The sequence below is a fragment of the Prenolepis imparis genome, unplaced genomic scaffold, assembly GCF_030444845.1.
Source record: "Prenolepis imparis isolate NDT839.2.m4 unplaced genomic scaffold, iyPreImpa1.0 SCAF_12, whole genome shotgun sequence".
NCBI lineage: Eukaryota > Metazoa > Arthropoda > Insecta > Hymenoptera > Formicidae > Prenolepis > Prenolepis imparis.
This window is the reverse complement of record NW_028141170.1, coordinates 11,259,695-11,280,945: the sequence shown is the minus strand read 5'-3', so window position 1 is coordinate 11,280,945 and position 21,251 is coordinate 11,259,695. Positions and strand designations below refer to the sequence as shown.

Sequence of the window (21,251 nt, the reverse complement as noted above, 5' to 3'; positions counted from 1 at the left end):
AAGCAGTGGTATCAACGCAGAGTACTAGAGAGAGAGAGAGAGAGAGAGAGAGAGAGAGAGAGAGAGAGAGAGAGAGAGAGAGATAGGGCTTGGCTGCGCCGTCGCTATCTCGCTCTATCTCGCCTCGGGCGAGAATGCACTCTTCTCGCGAGATGCATCGCGCCGCGAGCGCGATTAATTAAGCGACAAGGTGTCTCGCGTGTAACGAATGTCGTGCGACGATGTTCTCGCGGTTGCTCCAGCGGCAGCTCGCGGATTCAATTACCCGACGATTTATCTGCCGATTGCAACGAGGTCATGGAAATACGAATCATCTCGTAACGTTACGAGACACGGATATACATATATATATTATATATCCGTATCTTAAATCATTTAAAAGATGTACGCGTGTCTTTTTTTCTTTGAAATATTAGTATGTATAATTTGCAACTAGCAGCTACATACTTTTTCTTACAATCAACTATGTTTCTTCTTTACATCAATTGATTCCTTTTATTATTTTATAAAGCTATTGAGGTAAAATCGTCGAAAAATGAATATTTTATAAGATATTTCATAGTTAATGTAAAACTATGTCAAATTTAAGTATAAAATATCTCGTAAGCTATTCTTTTTTTGGCCATTTTACTCTTATAACGTTTTATGTCGAAAATTGCGAGAAATTGATAAAAAAATTATAATATTTCCATTTAAAAAAAACATAAATGACCTTCAAATGACTTTGAAAAACGCTCTTCAGAAAGAAGGCAATAGCGCCATCTTCTGTCCCCCTTCAAATCAAACAACTTTTGCATCTAAAGCATTTTGTTGTGCAGAAGTAAAAAAGTTTTTAGAAATGATCGATTAAAATGGGACATCCTATATCTCGTTGGATTTGTTTCGACGATACTTACAATTTTTGATAAACAAAAAATCGAGTTTTATTTAAAACAAAGTAATGATTAGTGAATTTCTCGAAAGTGAAGCTATTTTTAAACAAATTGATATCGCTTTCTTGTGTCTCCCTTAAAAAGTTAAATTTAGTGCAAAACATTTTTTTTGAAAGCGTAGAAAAAAATATTTAGGATGGGCCATTTTAAGGGTCCCACCCTAAATATCTTTTTTAATACAATATTCCTATTTTTTGTGATATCCAGAAATGTCCTCGTTATGGAAATTCTCTTATTACAGAAAATCTCTCTATAATGAAAGTTTGAATTATTAACCCGAATTATTTACGCAAACTTTGAATTATTAACGTCGTTTTATTTTAACACCGTCTGGATATGTCGCTTTTAGAGACTCCATTCTAATTTTCCAGATGTAATCGCGCAACGGTTGATTACTTCACGAATAATTGAGCTCTCTCTCTCTGTCTCTCTCGTGTTTCCTTACCGCCGAGAAATTCGATATTTGCTATCGCCGCGTCGTATCTAAATGCATCCCGCTCGCTGGACGGCAGCAGAACTATATCCTCGGCGGCACGGAATAATCCCGTGGGATCTGAATGAATTCACCGGCATTTTAGTCGGAGAAAACTTTCAGCCGGTTAAACTGCGCGTAAAGCCACGCTGGCTTTCTATTCTCCGCACTAAGGGAAAAAAGATGGACGTAAACTTTGAAAGAGAATACAATCGTTCTATATAATTCCAGAATATCCCCCGTAAAAGTTAGTTATAATTATATGTGTAATTAAAAGATTTATTCAACATGGGGATGCTCTCTATCTTATATCATCAATATTACTTCCGTTTGAAATATATTCACCCTGAAAAAGTGGTATTCTTATTTTATAAGAATTTCTCACTTATTTTTAGAATACTCTGTTCTAAAATAGGTGCCAAAAGGATTATTCTCCTACAATTCAAAGAAATTCAAAGAATTTCTGCAATGTTAGAAATCGAATGTTTAGAAATCGAAAGCACTGTCAGAGATCTAAGAGTCATTCCACAATAGGTTGCAAATATCAAATATCAGAATAAAGCAACTTGTCAGCTGATTGGTCAATCCGCAACTGTCAACTGGCAACGAATATTTGCAACCTATTGTGGAATGACCATAAGGCCTATTACACAATACAAAAAATACAGACAATAGAAGTAGGAACAACAGAAGATAGATTCCTGTTCCTATTGGTGAATATTTCCTATTCCCTGTTTCTATTAATGGATATTTACTATTCCCTATTGCCTGTAATTTTATATTGTGAAATAGATACTATTCCCTGTTCATATTAGTGACTATTTTCTATTCTCTGTTCTTATTGGTGGATATTTTCTGTCCCTTGTTTCTATTGGTGGCTATTTTCTATTTTCTATTCTTTGTTCTTATTGGTGGATATTTTCTGTCCCCTGTTCCTATTGGTGGATACTTTCTATTCCTTGTTTCTATTGCTTTATTTTTGTATTGTGCAATAGGCCTAAGAAGTTGTCTCTGAGGAATGATTGACTGTACCGCGCTTTTAAATTTCTACATCGCGAAAAAGAATCCAACGAATCGTGGGTGCATGCACGATAAACAATCCTCTTCCCCCTTTCTCCTCTCTCTCTCTCTCTCTCTCTCTCTCTCTCTCTCTCTCTCTCTCTCTCTCTCTCTCTCTCTCTCTCTCTCTCTCCTTTCTCTCCGAATGGCGCATCGTTCATCGTCCGCCGGCAGCTGATATCGGATTATTAGTACCGCTGATGGTACACTATTATTAGTCCGACCAATGGGGATTCGCGGAACAGGGATGTTCCTTTGGAACGGATGATCTTTTTTACGGACCGAGCTACGGAGAGAGAGACTATCAGAGCTCGGCCCCACATAAGGCCGATAGGATGCATCTCGGGGCTTGCTCGTATTCAAGCAAGAGGGATCATTAATCGCGGCCCACTGGCATGGTTACATGGATTTTAGCTCTTCGATCGAGATTTAATCTCGATACTCTCGCCCTCGGCGCGAGCGCATCTATCTCCGCGAAGAGAACATCGACCTACGCGAGTATTCTTATCGCACACTTAAGAACTAAAATGAATCTTACCAATTACGTATATTTTTTTCCTCGAAAGTTATCCAGAAATTATACATATCTAACATTCCTTTATATGAGTCTGATCTTTCCTTCACTATGACTTAATAAAATGACAATATTATTCGGAACAATTGATTAGGTCATCGAAAAAATGTATTCTCAAATTAAGAGAACTATAACAGATATTCTTGAGTTTTTAGAACATCCTCTAAAACTAAGAATATATTTTTTGTTAATAACAAACGATCGTACGTTTTTTTTATGCGGACTGTTCATTTGACGTTATATGGTCATATTGTTGCAACAACGTATATAATTATATAGTGTTGCTATTTACAATCCAGTGTAATGTGTCACTGAATGATTTTTTAGTTTATTAGAAGCATGAATAAAGTTAAATAAGTGATTCGAAAAAGAAGACTTGAACGACGAAGAAGACTAAGAGAAGTGTTCACAAGTGATATTAATCTTGAGAGGATTCCCTCCTTGAGAGAATCCTTTGGGAACTATTTTAGAACAGGGTATTCTAAAAATAAGAATACAATTTCTTCAGTGCTCAAATTTGAGAGAAAAGTGCGAAATAATATATTAAGATACATCGAGAGAGCAATGAACGTGCTCCATTATATTTGACTAGGATGTTTATACGCTCGAATGCTACCAGTTTAGCGTTAGTTTATGCCATGTTCCCTGATTATTCATGATTATTCAATTGGCCAAGTCTTAAGTATATGTAAGGAAGTTGAGCGACGGCTTTAAAGCGAGAAATGTAATGCGACGCGAGACATACATACATATACTCCGTGAAATTCGTATAGAAGTTTAGAAACTGCCGTGAGTCATACGAAGTTCTCGACGCGGGTGGCCGAATTAATTCCATTCGCGCGGAAATTCTCTGGGTGGAGAGAAGATACTATAATGATCCCATATTTCTTTTTTAAAGAACTTGAAAAAATGCTTGTTATTATTGTTTGCCTAAGTATGAACATGTACATATACATTTCTATATAGACGTCTGTAAAAGTATTTTACTTCTAATTGCGACCAATTTTTTTCAAAAATTAAGACTTTTATTTATCATTATGAGTTAGAAATGTTACAATATATGGGGCATTCTATACCAGATCAACGACTTTTTTCCCCGACCATTTTTTATTTGCTTCATTTTTTTTTGTTTTTGTATTCTTTGAAATAGCTTCCATGAATTTTTTTAGATTTTTATCTTTATCGATTTCCGAGTTATACATTTATTTTAAAACTTGATTTTAACAATTTCCGAAAATTTCAAATATTTATAACTTGAAGAAAAATAAAAATATTGTCATTAATAAGGTGGTCATTTTTTTTGTCTTTGAATGTATTTTTCGAAAAAAATATTGAAAAAATTAAAAAAAGAAAATTTAATAGTGTTTTAGTCAATTTTAACCGAAATTATTTTTTTTTCCTCAATGAGACCCCTTCGATTTTTTTCAAAAAAATGTATATTATTTTAGATTTAAAAATAAAATTTTTGAGCTATTGGCGAAGAGGGGAATCAAATATTTTCGATTTTTTAAGACTATTTTTCAATTTTTTCAATTTTTTTTTCAAAAATCGCACTTTTTGGTATTTTACACCATTTTACACCATTCCAATTTAAAAAATAAGTATTTACAAAATTAACAGGCACTTATTTTGAAGTTTTAAGGGTTTTAAGGGTCCAGAAAAAAGAAAATTCCAATATTTTTAATTTTTTTAATATATTGAAATTTTCGTTTTTTCTGACCCTTTAATACTTTGAAATGAGTGTCTATTAATTTTGTAAATACTTATTTTTTTAATCAGAATGGTGTAAAATACCAAAGTGTGATTTTTGAAAAAAAAATTTATTTTAAATAAAAAAATAGTCTTAAAAAAGTGAAAAAATTTGAATCCCCTTTTCGCCAATAGCTTAAAATTTTTGTTTTTAGGTCTAAAATAATGATATACATTTTTTTGAAAAAAATCAAAGGGGTCTCACTAAGAAAAAAAAATAATTTCGGTTAAAATTGACTAAAATACTATTACATTTTCTTTTTTTAATTTTTTCAATATCTTTTTCGAAAAATCATTCAAAAACAAAAAAAATGACCACCTTATTAATGACAATATTTTTATTTTTCTTCAAGTTATATAAAAATTTGAAATTTTCGGAAATTGTTAAAATCAATTTTTAATAAAATGTGTAACTCGGAAATCGATAAAGATAAAAATCTAGAAAAATTCATAGAAGCTACTTTCAATGGATACAAAAACATAAAAAAAAATGAAGCAAATCAAAAATAGTCGGGGAAAAGAGTCGTTGAATTGGTATGTCCCATATATATATATATAATTTCAAATTGAAATATTTATATTGTACCTGCAAATAGGAAAAACGCTTACGATTTGATAAAATCAAACGTCTACCGTAGTGATTTACGTCGCAGCAATAACTTCCGATGTACATATATACGAGAAGCTAATCAGGTGTTAACCGCAGCGCAGGAGGTTGCGTGGAGTCGTCGGTCTCGCAGAGACGCGATCGATTACCTCTTCTCTCTCTCTAGGAAACGAAAAGAGTCCGCGGCTTTTACCCGACCGGTCGTTGCGCCCGGTATGGATTAATGTAACGCGGGTAATGGCTCATTAACGAGAGCACGTTCCGAGTTCCGACGCGTCGAAGTAAGCCGTAAGAGCCGCTCTCGACCTTTGGGGCACCATATAAATCTCGAGCCTGGTTTACACTCGTGCATTTCGCGATACACTTGCTATACAGGGTGTCCCAGAATCTCATACTTCTTTTGATAAATTAGAGCCAATATATTTTTAAATCTGGTTAATTATTTATATGAATCTTTGGATAACTGGGCGACTCTTACCTTAATTACGAATTAAAATTCTACACAAAAAATATATAGGTATACAGGGTGTTTCTAAATAAGTACGAAAATTTTAGGAGGTGATTCTTTGTCGAAAATTAAGGGGAGTTTTTCATGTAAACATATACTCTTATATCCCTCCCTGAAGAGTTACATTTCTCCAAAGGGGGAGGTAAAAATTAGGTTTTTATTGTTTTTCTTGAAAACTATTAATTTTACGAAAAAAATAAAAAAAATAAAGAAGTTTCTAAAAGATTCAAGCTTTCTAACGCATATTTTTAGATGATCCCATTCCGGTCCGTTAAAAAATTCTAATAAAAAATTGAATAGGGATTGTTAGTTTCATCCCCTTATAATGATACGAAAAGATTAAAAAAATATTAATAAATATCCCTTTTTTACTAGTGGAAAATATCCACCAAATTTCACTTTTTTAACTTATCCAAAATTTGAGAAAAAAATTAATTTTAAAAACCTAATTTTCACCTCCCCCTTTGGAGAAGTATAACTCCAGAGAGAGGGATACAGGGAGGAGTATATGTTTATATGAAAAACTCCTTTTAATTTTCGACAAAGAATCATTTCCTAAAGTTTTTCGCACTTATTTAGACACACCCTACATATATATATTTCTTTTTTAATTAAAAATATATTTATATTTATTTGTGACAGAATAAGAAATATTGTAATTTCGATATAATCAATACTATTTTAAAATTAAAATTCTGCAAAAGAATATAGTACAGTAATACCTAAAAATTTTCGATTCTTTTTATATAATTAAAATATTATTTTTATTAATAAGTCTATATAATATTTTGGTGATTAAGGCTCCTGGATGCTCACCGCGGCCATATTGGAATCGTGACGTCAGAGGCGAGAAATAACACGTAGAGATTTCTTAGATGCCATTTCTAAATAAAAACAAATTTGCATAAAATAACACTTAAGATCTGTTTAATACACTTCTAAAAAAACGCCGAAAACTATTCTTTTCCCTTGACAGTCAATCAACAACCGTAAAATGATCGAGATATCAGACTTTGACATGCGGAATGACTGCGCATGTGCAAAGACCAGACGGACTGGGCCTCATTATATTATATTTTACAGCTGTTGATTGATTATAAAGGGAAAAAAGGATAGTTTTCGGCGTTTTTTAGAAGTGTATTAAAGAGATCTTAAGTGTTATTTTATGCAAATATGTTTTTATTTAGAAATGGCATCTAAACATTTTTAGCGTGTGTTTTCTCGCCTCTGACGTCACGATTCCGACATGGTCGACAAGGTACCAGGAGCCTTAAGTAATTTTGATAATTAAATAATTTACAATATTAAGTTAATTTATGTAATATTTAAGAAAAAATGGACAATTCCAGGTCAATCGTAGAAACACACAAGTGGTAATGTTGAATCACCCTGTGTATACCGGATCGGAGAGTATCGTGCTCGATTTACTCGCTTCAATCATTGAGCGTGCGAGCTTCCACGACCGCGGGAAAAACGCGGACTTCTGTATATTGCGCGTGTCCAGTAGTAGTAGTCCGGCAGCTTCATCGGTTACCGGCGCGTTAATTACTTTCGTGTTTCAGAGTGTGCAAACACGCGACTATGGATATACGCGCAAATCACCATGAGTATGTGTAAAACGAGTAGATGCTCAGTTAGCGTCTGCCGCGCCTCTGTCGGTTTCTTTTCCTATTTTATTTTCCCGGATTCTCATACGCCCCAGCTTTAACTCTCTCTCGTTTTGAGATGATTTCTAGATATATTAAAATAGCTATAGATAGCTAGATAAAAGGTTTTCATTCATGTACAACGCTAAGCGCTGCGATAACATGATTCGCTTAAGGCTCCTGGGTGCTCACCGCGGCCATATTGGATTGTGACGTCAGAGGCGAGAAAGTACACGCTGAAAATTCTTAGATGCCATTTTTTAATGAAAAGATATTTCGATTAAACTGCACTTCAGATGGCTTTAGCACACTCTTAAAAAATCCCGAAAACTATCCTTTTCGCTTTATAATCAATCAACATCTGTAAAATAATCGACATATCGAACATATTAGACTTTGAGACATGCGGAATGACTGCGCATGTGCAATGACCAGACGGACTGGGCTTCATAATATTACATTTTACAGCTGTTGATTGATTATAAAGAGGAAAGGATAGTTTTCGGGGTTTTTTAAGAGTGTGCTAAAGCCATCTGAAGCGCTGTTTCATCGAAATATTTTTTTATTTCGAAATGGCATCTAAGAAATTTTAGCATGTGTTTTCTCGCCTCTGACGTCACGATTTCGACATGGTCGGCAAGGAGCCAGGAGTCTTAAGAGCGAATACTCGCAAAATTGAGCCAACCAACCTTTTTTGTCGGTTTTGAAATGGAAATTTGATTGGTCGATAAGACAATTCTTAGATAATTTCATAATTATCTTATTTTGTGTTTAAAAAAAGAGTTTACTTAAAAACATCGCATGTCCAAATACGAATCAAATTTGAAGTTAAGAATGTCAAATGTACAGATCAAGTACTTAAATTACTTATTCTGCAAATAATATTTTATATCGAGAAGATATCAATTTCATGCCAAACTCACCGTTGTCCCAAGCGGCTTCCTTAGTCCTAAGTAATGCTGCCAGTCCGATGTTGTCTTTGGGCATGACTCGGTTCAACATGTTATCCGAACCCTCCGCGTTCGCCATCGCCAATTGATTGAATTCGACTAAATGCTCCTTTATCAGAGAAAATCTGCAAAAGAAAAGTAAAGAAATCATAAGAAAGAGATTTTGGATCGAATAAATATATTTATTAAGTTGTTATATCTTTCGAGGGGTTCTTAAAGGACCTCGCACAATCCTTATGGAAATTGGATTTCGGTGGAATTGGCTGGTTTTTTCATATGTTATAGCTTATGATTTTTACTGAATAAAAAATGTAATAGCCTCAAAGCTAAACCTGCTAAACAATGGACAGTTATTGAACTATAGCCAGTCAAACAATCTGACTTTATTGGGATTCAATTCCATCTAGAGGATTTCATATAGGTTCAAAAATCCCACACTAATTCTATATAAAACTGAATCTTGTAAGATCAGCTATTTTCTCATATGTTGTAGCTTATAATCTGTTGAACAAAAAATGTAGTAGACTCAAAGCTAAATAATAGATAGTTACTGATTTACAGCTGAACAACACAAAAAATTTGGACTTTGCGAGTTGTTTGACTGACTGTAACTCAGTAACTGTTCATTATTTAACTTTAAAGCTATTACATTTTTTGTTCAGCAGATTTTGTTTAGCAGACAAGCTAGAATACATAAAAAAACCAGTCGAAATCCAGTTTCCATAAGGATTGTGCGGGGTTCTTTGTTAAATATAAAGATCAATTCCTTCGGGCTCAAGTAAATTCACACATGTAAAGGAAAAACATATGTAAAGGAAAAACATATGTAAAGGAAAAATATATATATATATATATATATCTCCAATTAAAATAATATAGTATCCAATTTTAATTTATATATATTTTTATATAATTATATTTAGTATCATGATGGATTAAATAGAAGGAATATTCTTCTTAGGATTAAATGTAGTATCTGCTTTTCGTTGCATCAAGGACCGCAGTGTCGATTGTCATCGTGCAGCTACGATGGCACGAGTCACGTGTCGCGCGAAACTATGTGTCGGGAAAAGAATTCCTGGGTCCTTTCTCTCAATCGGTTTAAGTCCTGGCAAAGGGCTGGCGAGACTCAATTTCGTCCCCCGTGGAGACGAAGTAGAAAAAAGAGACTTGGCGAGCGAGCGCGCGTTCGCAAGTACAACTATAAGAGAGACGACGAGAGACGCAACGTCGTCGTCGGTATCGGACGATTTTCGTCGCAGCCAGAGAGAAGAACTCGTGAGAAAGGCGTATCACGTACGCGATGTAGAATGCCCGGACTTTTTCTCTCCCCTTCCCTTTACTTCCGATATGTGCGGCACGTATGCTTGAGAAATATATTCTTCGCCAAATACCCATTACGAGCCATCATCTCCCCTCCCACTTCTCCGTTTCCGGGCCAGCCTTCCCCCGCAATCGTAAACAAGATTGAATCAACGTCATCCGTAGTCGTTCCAGGCAGAAAAGAGAGGATTGAGTTAAGACTCGCCAAAAATAAGAAAAGGATCGCGATGGAAATTCTGAATATCTAAAGTGTTTTCTCTGATGTCTGAAACTCATTACTGACACACTTTTTCAATTCAACTTTGAATCGAAAAGGTTTCTTACGGGTTTCTTAGAGAGTGGGATCAAGTTTAATATATACTTAAAAATCTAAGTCGAATCCAATAATCAATAATTTTGATCATGTTTGTCATTTTGATCACTTTGATCATTTTGATTGCTTTATTTGTTTTGATCATTTCGATCATTTGTATTATTTTAAATATTTTGACCTATTTCATTATTTTGATTGCATTGATCGTATTTATTGTTTTAATTGCTTGAATTATTGTAATTATTTTGATTAAATCGATCGAAATGATCAAAAAAGTAATCAATATGATAAAAAAAATTTGTTTTAATCATTTTCATTATTTTCATCGGTTTTATCATTTTGATCATATAGATTATTATTATTATAGATTGTTTTGATTGTTTTACAATTAGTTTGAACAATTTAATCGTTTAATCATTTTGATTATTTTAATCGTTTTGATTATTTGGTCAAATACTAGTAACATATCTAATTTTTCCATATTATAATAGCGATTCATTATATCAGGCATTCAGACGATAAACTGATAAGTTACTAATTAGGTTAATAGCTAAAGCATGTATTATGGACAACGTAAGCTTAAGTTGTCGAGTCTCTTTATTATTTACGTAAATTTATACTAGTAATTTTTCTCTATAGTGAAGAATTAGGCTGTAGCAAATTCAAAATAGTTTATTGAGTTGTAATGTAATTTAAAATGACATTGTAGGTATATACTAATTGAATTTGTTTTGCTGTCTTCTACATTACTATTAAAAAAAAAACACCAGTGGTTTCATTTAAAAAAGTCAAGGTGACCATGTTTCTTTTTGTCTCAAACAAAAAGTGTTCTAATTTTTATTATTGCAATTTGTTGCTGGTTAGAAATTAATAATTTCTGTTCACGACTTTCTTTGTCAGATTATCGAAAGTGCCTTAAAAATCATGACAATTACGAGGATCACACTGTATATATATACACGAGATACATGTCTCATAAGTATTCATAAAAGATTCGAATATACTTGATCCAGATTGAAGTCTACTTGAAAATACTTAATTTGTTTTCCAAGTAATCATAGAGAGTTCGAAATCATGTAAAAAAATTCAAATTTGTAAGATACTTAATTCCATCACTATTCTTAATACGGAGATAGAAAAAAGAAAATTCGACTTTATATAATTAAAATCCAAAAATATAATGTTTAGATAATATAACCCCCCAAAAAAAATATATATTCTAAAATATATTTTATACATATATAAATATATATTAATACATATATAAAATATATAAGTGCATATAAGAAATTAAATCATTTTTTGCCGCTTATAATATATTTATAATATATGCAAAAGTATATATGAAATATAAGTCTGCATATACAAAATTATATAATTTTTTGTTATTAAAAAATATAAATAGTATATATTTATGTATATATGCAAAAAGATATTTATACATATGCAAAAATATATTTATATATATATGTAAAAATATATTTATAATATATATGAAATATAAGTTTGCATATATAAAATTTAATCATTTTTTGCCGTTTAGGGTTATATAACAAATATAAGTAAAGAATATATATATATATTTGTAATATATGCAAAAATATATACATAATATAAATATAATATATATATTTGTATATATATTATATATATATATATATATATATAATATATATATATTATGTAAATATAATTCTATTTATAAAGTTCATATATACCATACATATATGCAAGAATCCTATATTAATATATGTATAACTATATAAAGATTATATGTGATATATATATATATATATATATGATAGAAATATATACACATATATTACACACACACATATATATATATATATTTCTTTATACAGTTTAAGTGATATCATATATGGAAAAATCCAATTTTAATAATATATACAAATTATTATTCAAAATATATAGCATATATATATATGCATATAATATTTATTTGTTATAGATTATAATATTCAAATTCAATATAATAAAACTATATTTTTACTTACATATATTTTTTAAATATATATATAAATTATATTATGCAAATATGTATTTATATTATACATATATTTCAAAAAATATATAATATATTACATATATTTCTACATATATTTTTACATATATACTTTTCCATGGGGGAATGTTTAATACAAAGAGTGTTCCTCCTCGATTCGCGAAAGAATAAAAACTTGGCGCGCTGAAAAAAAAAAACATTCAGCGTCTAATGGATTGTAGAATTTTATCGGTGTTGTTGCATATTGCGCGAACATTAAACTCTCTCTTCTTCCGATTGTTTTTTCTCTCTTTCTCTTTCTCTGTCTCTCCTTTTTTATAAACGGCACTCTTCGACATTGCGCCGTATAATCCGCGAGAAGGCAATAAAGCCGAGGAATGATCGAGGGGCGAACGCCGAAGGCGGAAATTGAACGCGAGTTGAACTTTACGCTCATCGCGCGAGCGTTGATTTGGTTCGCTCGATTTAGTCGCGTTGTTCAGCCGGATTGAAATCGATGGCCGCAGTCTTTGCAAGCCGTAAAAGCAAGACCCCCGTAAGCTCCTCATCTTCTTTCTTTCCTCTTTCTCCTCATCACCTTCGGCCGAGGAAATTCATGGCTAGAGGCAACGAGAAGAGGAAGAAACGCGAACGATTAAGTCGCGGCTTCCGAGTAGTACAAGCGTGTTTTGGTCAGACAATCGTCAGACAAGCCTATCTCTAATCTTAATACGTGCGAGATAATCATCTTTAGCAATTTTTATATTAAATATATATTTATATATTATAATAATATATGTATATTCATATATGTATAATAATATATGTATTTTATTAAATAACACTTAGAAAAAAATATTTTTTAAAATTATTTTATATTAGACAAGGTGTTTCTTAAAGATTTTTGAATGCTGAAAACGATGTCACAAGCCAATTATCATCAGTATGTCAGGTTTTCGAAAAAATTGAGATTTAATATGCAAAAAAATGGCTTTTTTGCGATATTTGAGATTTTTTTGTGAAAATGGTTAACGTTATCTGCGGAAATTCTAATCAGATGTCATGAATGTATTGTTCAGCCCCTATAAAATGCATTTTTTTATTTCAACATCTTACTTTCATGTTAAGAAAGATTTAAATACAGAATTTTGCTGAGATAGCAAATATTTCGCCTATGATAATGAAATCATATAATTATACTCATAATTTGTAGTTTAAGGCTATCGATACACATACACAGTGTAACTTATCGTGATAAATTCCACTTATATATAGGATGTCTCATTTTAATTGTCAATCTTGAATTTTTCGAAAAAATGTTCCAGACAAAAATTGTATGATCTAAAGGGGGACAAGTAATGATAAAATCAATTTTGGAAAAATAATTTTTTCCAAAAAATCTTTTCTTCTCGAGAAGTAATTCCCAGCTTTAATTTTTCATAACATGATTAAAAAGTATGATATTGAAATAAAAAATGCATTTTATAAGGAATGAACAATACATTCTTGATATTTGATTAGACTTTCCAGATGTCAACCTTTTTTACAAAAAAATCTTAAATATCACAAAAGAGCCATTATTACATATTAAACCTCAATTATTTTAAATATCTAATGTGCTAGTGAAATTTGCGGCATTGTTTTCAGCACCAAAAAATCTATAAGAAACACTTTGTTTGGTTCAAAATAATTTTAAACTAGTGTAATTAAATAATACATATTTATAGTTAAATAATATATATTTATATTTTATATATATATATATATATATATATATAAAATATTTATTACATATTTTTATTGCGCGGAATTCTCCTTAACAATGTTACCATGTGTCTTGATAAAATAAAATAAAAAAGTATTATTATTACAAGATACGAGTCGTTGAATAATTCTATCCTATTCCATATCCAAAATCCATCAGTTATGCCGATATATTAAAAAGTCGAGAGTTATGAATATTCCAGATATCAATTAAATACAGAATGTTCAATGTTACAAATGATATGGTATAGCGGTAGAGAGTTTAAAACGGCGCGTTTAAAGCGTTTAAAAGGGGCGACAGGGAAAAGGGAGGGGGAGGAGGGCTCATTCGCCGCCATCGGTCTTAATATTGTCGCACAGAGAGACACATTTACTTCACTCGAGCTATTTACGACCACGTTGCGGGTTATAAAGGGTACCGTTACACATATACACACACACACGTATATATAGGGGCGCATTAATCGTCGCGCTCGCGGTTCGATAGCCCCCGGGGTTGGCATTGCGACGCGATATCGCGCGGAGACCTGCCATTATGTCACGAGATACTCTGAAAATAAGCATTAGTCGAAATAGATATCTCGGTATGTAGCGACCGGCGGCGGCGGCCGTCGATGATTAATGCGTCATAGACGGTGTGCAGCTGCGACGTTCTAATCGATGCCGTCGCAAAAGGCAATTTGTGTGTATCGACGTTGCCGCAACATGCCCGGCAATAATTTCGATGCCGTGTGTATATATCGGGGTCATTGAAATCTGAACGCCATGTCTCTACGTGCGTATGACGTAAAATTATCTCGGGGATTTTTCCTTCTTTTAATATATCAAATTTATGCCGAATATTGCGAGGAATTGATTTATATAAAAATATTGGAAGAATTCTTTTTAAAAAACTAGGTTGACCTCTAAATTGACCTTCAACCTTGAAAAAGGGCAATTCTACGTCACGATATTATGTCCCCTTCAAGAAACCTTATTTTTATCTGAAACATTTGTTTTGTTCTAATCTTGTTTTATTTTTTATATATTTTGGTGTCTCAATTTACTCCTCACCTTCTCCCCTTTTCTTTATTTTTTATGTATATAAATTTCGATCCGATTAAATCTTTATTCATTATATTTGAGAATATTTTAGATTAAGTTTATTTATTTATTTATTATTTGCTGGGGAAGGGGGGGGGCGAGCTTTGTATACATATTATATACATATAGGACATTAAAATTTCTTTTAAAATAAAACTATTCTAATTTTTTTTTATATAAATCGATTTCTCCAATATTCGTTATAAAAAGTTATAAAGATAAGATGGTCAAAAAGTTAATTGTTTACGAGATATTTTATATTTTAACATAATTTTACATAAACTGAAATATCTCGTAAAAGATTCACTTTTCGAGATGATCTTACCTCAATAAGTTTTGCAGAAAATGAAAGAAATCAATTAGTATAAAGAAAACACATAATTGTTTAAACAATAAATATGTAACTGCTAATTGCGAATTATATACTTTTTTTAAAAACAACTATGCATTTTCTTTATACCAATTGATGATTCATTATTTAGATGTCTCAATTTATATATCTCATCCTGTCTATAAATGTAATATTTTTGCTCATTTTTGGACAAAAAATAAAAAACTGTGAGCTCGTAGCTTAAAAACTAGCATATTTTGAAGGTCGTGCTCATTTGAACTTTTGATCGGCATCACACTTTTTCATATTTTTGGTTGATTTTAACGACGGCCATTTTTTCACATAATTAGTGCGTGTCCATAAAAAAGTGGTCGCTGTTAAAATCGACCAAAACTATGGAAAAGGTTACTTTGTGTGATGCCGATCAAAAGTTTTAATAGGCACGACCTTCAAAATATGCTAGTTTTCAAGCTACGAGCCCCCAGTTTTTTATTTTTTGTCTAAAAATGAGCAAAAATATTACATTTATGGGCTCATAGCTTAAAAACTAGTATATTTTGAAGGTCGTGCCTATTTGAATTTCTGATCGGCATCACACGAAGTACACTTTTCCATAGTTTTGATCGATTTAGAAATTAGTGCGTGGTCCTTTCTTTTTCTTAACTTGTCCAAAATTTAAAAAAAAATTAAAAACCCTAATCTTTACCTCCCCCTTTGGAGGAGTGTAACTCTTCAGGGAGGGATATAGGGAGAAAAGTATAGTTTATATGAAAAACTCCCCTTAATTTTCAACAAAAAATCATTTCCTTAAGTTTTCGCAATTATTTAGAAACATCCTGTATACATCTGATTTTATAGTCTCTAAGACCCTTCTATTTTCAAACGTAGACACCATTTCATAAAGGAAATCTATCGATTTCCGGTTAATTTATCAAATATAAAAAAAATACGCGCTCGTGAAGGCGACGCGTTCGCTTTTCTATTAAACACGAACGGGCGATTTACGACGCGCGTTACTATCTGACGCGATATTGGATTACCATGACGTTATTACACGCCAGACACGCGCGCGACGCTTTGTTAAATTACGAGCGGACGCGTCTTTCATCCCGCTTGAAATTAAATGTCGCACTTTGGAAAAGCTCAGCTCTTTTCCAGTATCGAGGCGACGATAAGCGGAGCCGGCTTTATAATTTTGCAAAGGCGGCAACGATAATCTTTGATATAATAATTGAATATCGTAATGTGAAATCTCTTGTAAAAATGATGACATGAATAATTAAAAAATTATTTCATCACCGACTGGCTTTTTTTAAAACAAAACAACGAAAAGCGTTTTCATATCAAATATTTCATCATATTTACATTAGTCTTATATATTTATATGTAACTATTACTTTTTAAATTAAAAAAAAACACAAATATATATAAAATACATATGAAATCCATCATATCCACCGGCTTAAAAAATATATTACGAGAGAAAAAACAATTATAGATCAAAGTTGATTATTGTTTAAAAAATCAATCGCGGTTATCAAAATTTTTTAATTGTTTTAATTTTGTAAAATATATATATATATATATATATACAGGGTGTCCCATTTTAATCTATCACCCCTCGTAACTTTGCAGGAAGCGATCGAAGAGAAAAATGTTTCATACAAAAGTTTTTTGACTTTGAGGGGGACATAAGACGGTGTCATTGGTTTGACCTTGGATAGTCGTTTGAAGGTCACGTGAAGGTCACGTGAAGGTCACTTTCAATTTCTTAAGTGTAAATCCCTATTTTTTATTACATATTCTTGTAGCTTACCTCGAGAGCTTTCCAAAACCTTATATATAAGTTATTTTTTATTAAGTACTTTCCGAGTTATGAAACTTGAGTATTTGATATAAAATATAAAATATCTTGTGAAACATTCACTTTTCGGTAATCTTACTGTAATACTTTTATGTACAGAATATTAAGACCAATTAATTGGTGTAAAGAAAACACATGCTTCCTGCAAAGTTACGAGGGGTGATAGATTAAAATGTATATATATAAAATCTGACGAATCAAATTTTCGAAAAATTTCAGAGCGCATTCGCTCGCGAAGTATTCGATCGCGCGTGATCGATAACTGTATTAAGTCGGACAGAGTTTTCTGTTGCGCCGTCGTGCATTTATTAATTAAATTGCCACGCCTCTTAATAAATCGAGGGATCGCCGGAGAATCGAGACTGTCGATAATCATTTTTCTTTTTTTTTCTACGCGAGGCAATTAGAACGCTTGTCGCGATGAGAAAAATGACGCAGAGGAAAATGACGAATTAATGGAACATCCTTTCACACATATAAGTTATATAAGCAATATATAAAAATCCTCACATGTATAATGGATTTTGAATATTTAAACTAAATTGCTTTAAAATCGATTATCTATCATCGATCATCGGTTATTTATTTCATTCTTTAACTTTGTACACTTTCTTTTTCCTTCTCAGCGTACAATAAAAAATAATTTTATAAGAGATGAAAGTTACATTAGAAAGTTTATAGACTCATTTTTAGAAAATAGAACTGAGAGAAGAATAAAACAAAGTATTAAAAATAATGTACGATGTTTGTAAAGAGTGAGTAGATATTTTTATCTTCGAGTTTTTTTGCGGCGGACGCCGCAATATATTTGCCATTTTCGTCCATTTCGGGGCAACGAGTAACGAGACAGAGGAATGCACTTACTTGGCGGTCCTATAAAAAATGGCGCAGCCGTCGACGTACTTGCGGTCGTTCTCCGCCATCGTTTTCGCGCGGGACTTGGGCGAGAATATGCCGTCGTAGCCATCGTGTTTGAGTTCCGGCAAGAAGAAGTTGTAGAATTGGTCCGTCTCGACCTCCTGCAGGCTGATGATGTCCGCGGCGTAATGCCGTATCTCGTCGAGGATACCCTTCTTCCGGTACTCCCAGTCCAGCGCCCAGCTGGGACAGTAGCCGTACATCTGCCGCGTCGCGTACTTGTCGCACAGCACGTTGTAACACATCACCGTAAATATGCCTGAAACACACAATCGACGAAACATAAATAAATATATTTATTTTTGACATTTTATCATTATTTAGACACTTTAGCCTTTAAATATTCTGGCCGAAACTATTGTACTGTTAAAATCTATCAAAACTGAAATATACGAGAATTGTCAGGAACTGTAAAAAAAAAGTAGGAATAGCCAAGCACCTCACAATTCCTTAAAATATAAGATGCTAGTTCTGAGATTGAAAAATTACTAATACACTAGTTAACCAGCCAAAAATTATTTTAAATCAGAGAAAGTGTTTCTTATAGATTTTTAAATGCTGAAAACGATGCCGCAAATCAAATTTCACTAGCACGTCAGATTTCTAAAATAATTGAGATTTAATGTGTATAAAATGGCTTTTTTGCGATATTTGATATTTTTTTGTAAAAAAGGTTAACGTTATCTGAAAAGTCTGATCAAATATCATGAATGTATTGTTCATCCTCTATAAAATGCTAATTACAATCTTTTTTCCTCAGGAACATCTCCATATGACAACTAGTTCCCAACTTTAATCTTTCATAACATGGCTAAAAAGTTGAAATAAAAAGGTGCATTTTATAGAGGATGAAGAGAAATTCATGACATCTGATCAGAATTTTCAGATAATGTTTTTTCACAAAAAAATCTCAAATATAAAAAAGCCATTTTTGACATATTAAACCTCAATTATTTCGGAAACCTGACGTGCTGATGAAAATCGGCTTGCGGCATTGTTTTCAGCATCTAAAAATGTATAAGAAACACCTTGTCTGCTTCCAAATAATAAAAAAAAAATTTTTTTTTTGTAAACTAGGGTATTTAAAAATATTTAAAGGGCGAAATTATTGCTGAAACCTATCAAAACTGTTGGAATTATGCTAGAATTGTCGAAAACTATCAAAAAAATCGCGGGAATAGCTAACACCTCATAATTCTCCAGACTCCAGAAGATGCGGTGCCACTCTGAGATTCAAAAATTGTTATAAAAATATTTAAAGGCCGGAACTATTGCTAAAACCCATCAAAACTGTTTAAACTATGCGAGAACTGTCGAGAACTGGCAAAAAACCGCTGAAATAACCAATATTTCATAGTTTTCTAGAAGGTGAGGTGTTAGTTCTGGGATTGAAAAATTGTTTAAAAATATTTAAAAGTCGAAATTATTGCTAAAAACCTAGAATTGAACTAGAACTCTTCGAGAACACATACAATTTCATGATTTAAATGATGTTTTTCAGAAAGTGAGATACCACGGGAAGTTAACATCTCATTTTTTTTATTGTAATTTTTTTTTAATCTAAATGGACGAAGTTATTTCTAAATGTATCAGAAACTACAGAATTTTGTGCGAATGCGAATATAGAACTGCTAATAAAACTTCCGATTTTTGGAAGTAAGATGCCAACTTCACAGTGGCCTATTATTTTCATTTTTTTTTTATGTATCGAATATTATTCCGCTCGCAGAATATTCCATTTACTCTCCAGCCACGAAAAATGGAATGATTCAACAGCTATATAAATTATTTCTTTTCCGTCCCAAATAATGGAGGATTTTGAGTATTCTGAATCGACGCGTTCGTTTCTTTCACGATCCTAATTCCACGTATTCACGATTCGGTTCGTATAAGCCGTTCTATTTTCTTTCGAGCTCTCTCTCTCTCTCTCTCTCTCTCTCTCTCTCTCTCTCTCTCTCTCTCTCTCTTTCATCCTCCAATTCTCTTCCTGTTCTACGAGCTGTAAACGCGAGCAGACGGATACGTGTTGCTTAGGCGTGCGCGCGCGTGCGAGCGGATGGATTCTCGCGGTTTCGGAATAAGAGGATCAGCATAAAGCGAGCTAGCTGTCTTGTCGACGTCGCCCGGTTGTCTGCATAAATTCCCGACGTCTTTTCTCTCTTTCTCTCTCTCACTCTCTCCCTCCTTTTGTTTAGTCTCACGCGACCTCGCGAGTTATCCGTCGCGTGTAGCATAATAACGTGATTAGAGCCCGCGAATCAAGTGCATATACCGGTTGTATCGCGAAACGTCTCTTCTTATCATTTGAAACATTTATGGTCTTCCTCATGCGCATCAAAAAACAGGGATTTTCTTTAATAGGGATTGATCTGGTCTGTTATCAGGATCAATCTTTCCGTTTGCAACACTGATAACCAATTCCCTTGTGTACTCGCGCAGGTGAGATTTCAGAGGGTTTCGATGCTCTTGAAAAATACATTTCGCTTTGATACGCTCCGAACTAATTTGAAAGCGGTCCGGACGATAGACGGTCGAGTTAAACCAGTATAAATCAGCGGTTCTATTACGCGATCGCGAAAGAGAGAGAGAGAGAGAGAGACAGTGTGTGTAAATAATTGAATCGCGGTATACCCCGCAATCCAATAACGTGTACTCCACGAGAGTAACTCGAAGATATCGGGAGAGAGAGAGAGAGAAACGGTTAGGTATCACAGATTCGCCCCAAACTGTCGCTCCCAAAACGCAGTTAATCATTCAGCCGAACGCTAAATCGGTCCCGAGTTGCCTTCACAGCCCGATTCAAGAAAAGGATAAAGCTAGAATGATACTGTAGTATTGGAAACATTGATACTTTACGCATGAATAATGCGACGAATAATACAACGTATACCTAATAATTTAACGTCCATTTAATGTCTGACGAAGTTCCCAGGATTAGAAAGAGCAAGGATGATGGATCTAATAAGCCTGGTATTAGGCTCTAAACTGAGATCCAGATACTTAGCTAACTGCAAGAGTGAGGAGACACAATGAATCACCATGATCTAGAGGTGTCGTCAGGAATTGTAAGAGTATCACTCACTATAACCATTACTACTATTATTACTAGTGTGTAATACTCACTATATACTACTATTATTATTACTAATGCCTCAT

The 21,251-nt window shown here is 32.9% G+C and overlaps 1 protein-coding gene across 3 annotated transcripts in view; it reads right to left on the bottom strand.

Moving 5' to 3' along the window:
* Positions 1 to 21,251, bottom strand: part of Twin (CCR4-NOT transcription complex subunit 6-like twin) — a 421,961-nt gene that overhangs the window by 22,769 nt on the left and 377,941 nt on the right. For all 3 annotated transcript variants that reach the window (XM_083050971.1, XM_083050972.1, XM_083050970.1), the window contains 2 exons: positions 18,042 to 18,354; positions 8,471 to 8,622 (listed from right to left, as the gene is read on the bottom strand). In XM_083050971.1, coding sequence (XP_082907097.1) covers positions 8,471 to 8,622; positions 18,042 to 18,340 — 451 coding nt within the window. In that variant the 5' untranslated portion in view covers positions 18,341 to 18,354. The remainder of the gene's footprint in view (positions 1 to 8,470; positions 8,623 to 18,041; positions 18,355 to 21,251) is intronic.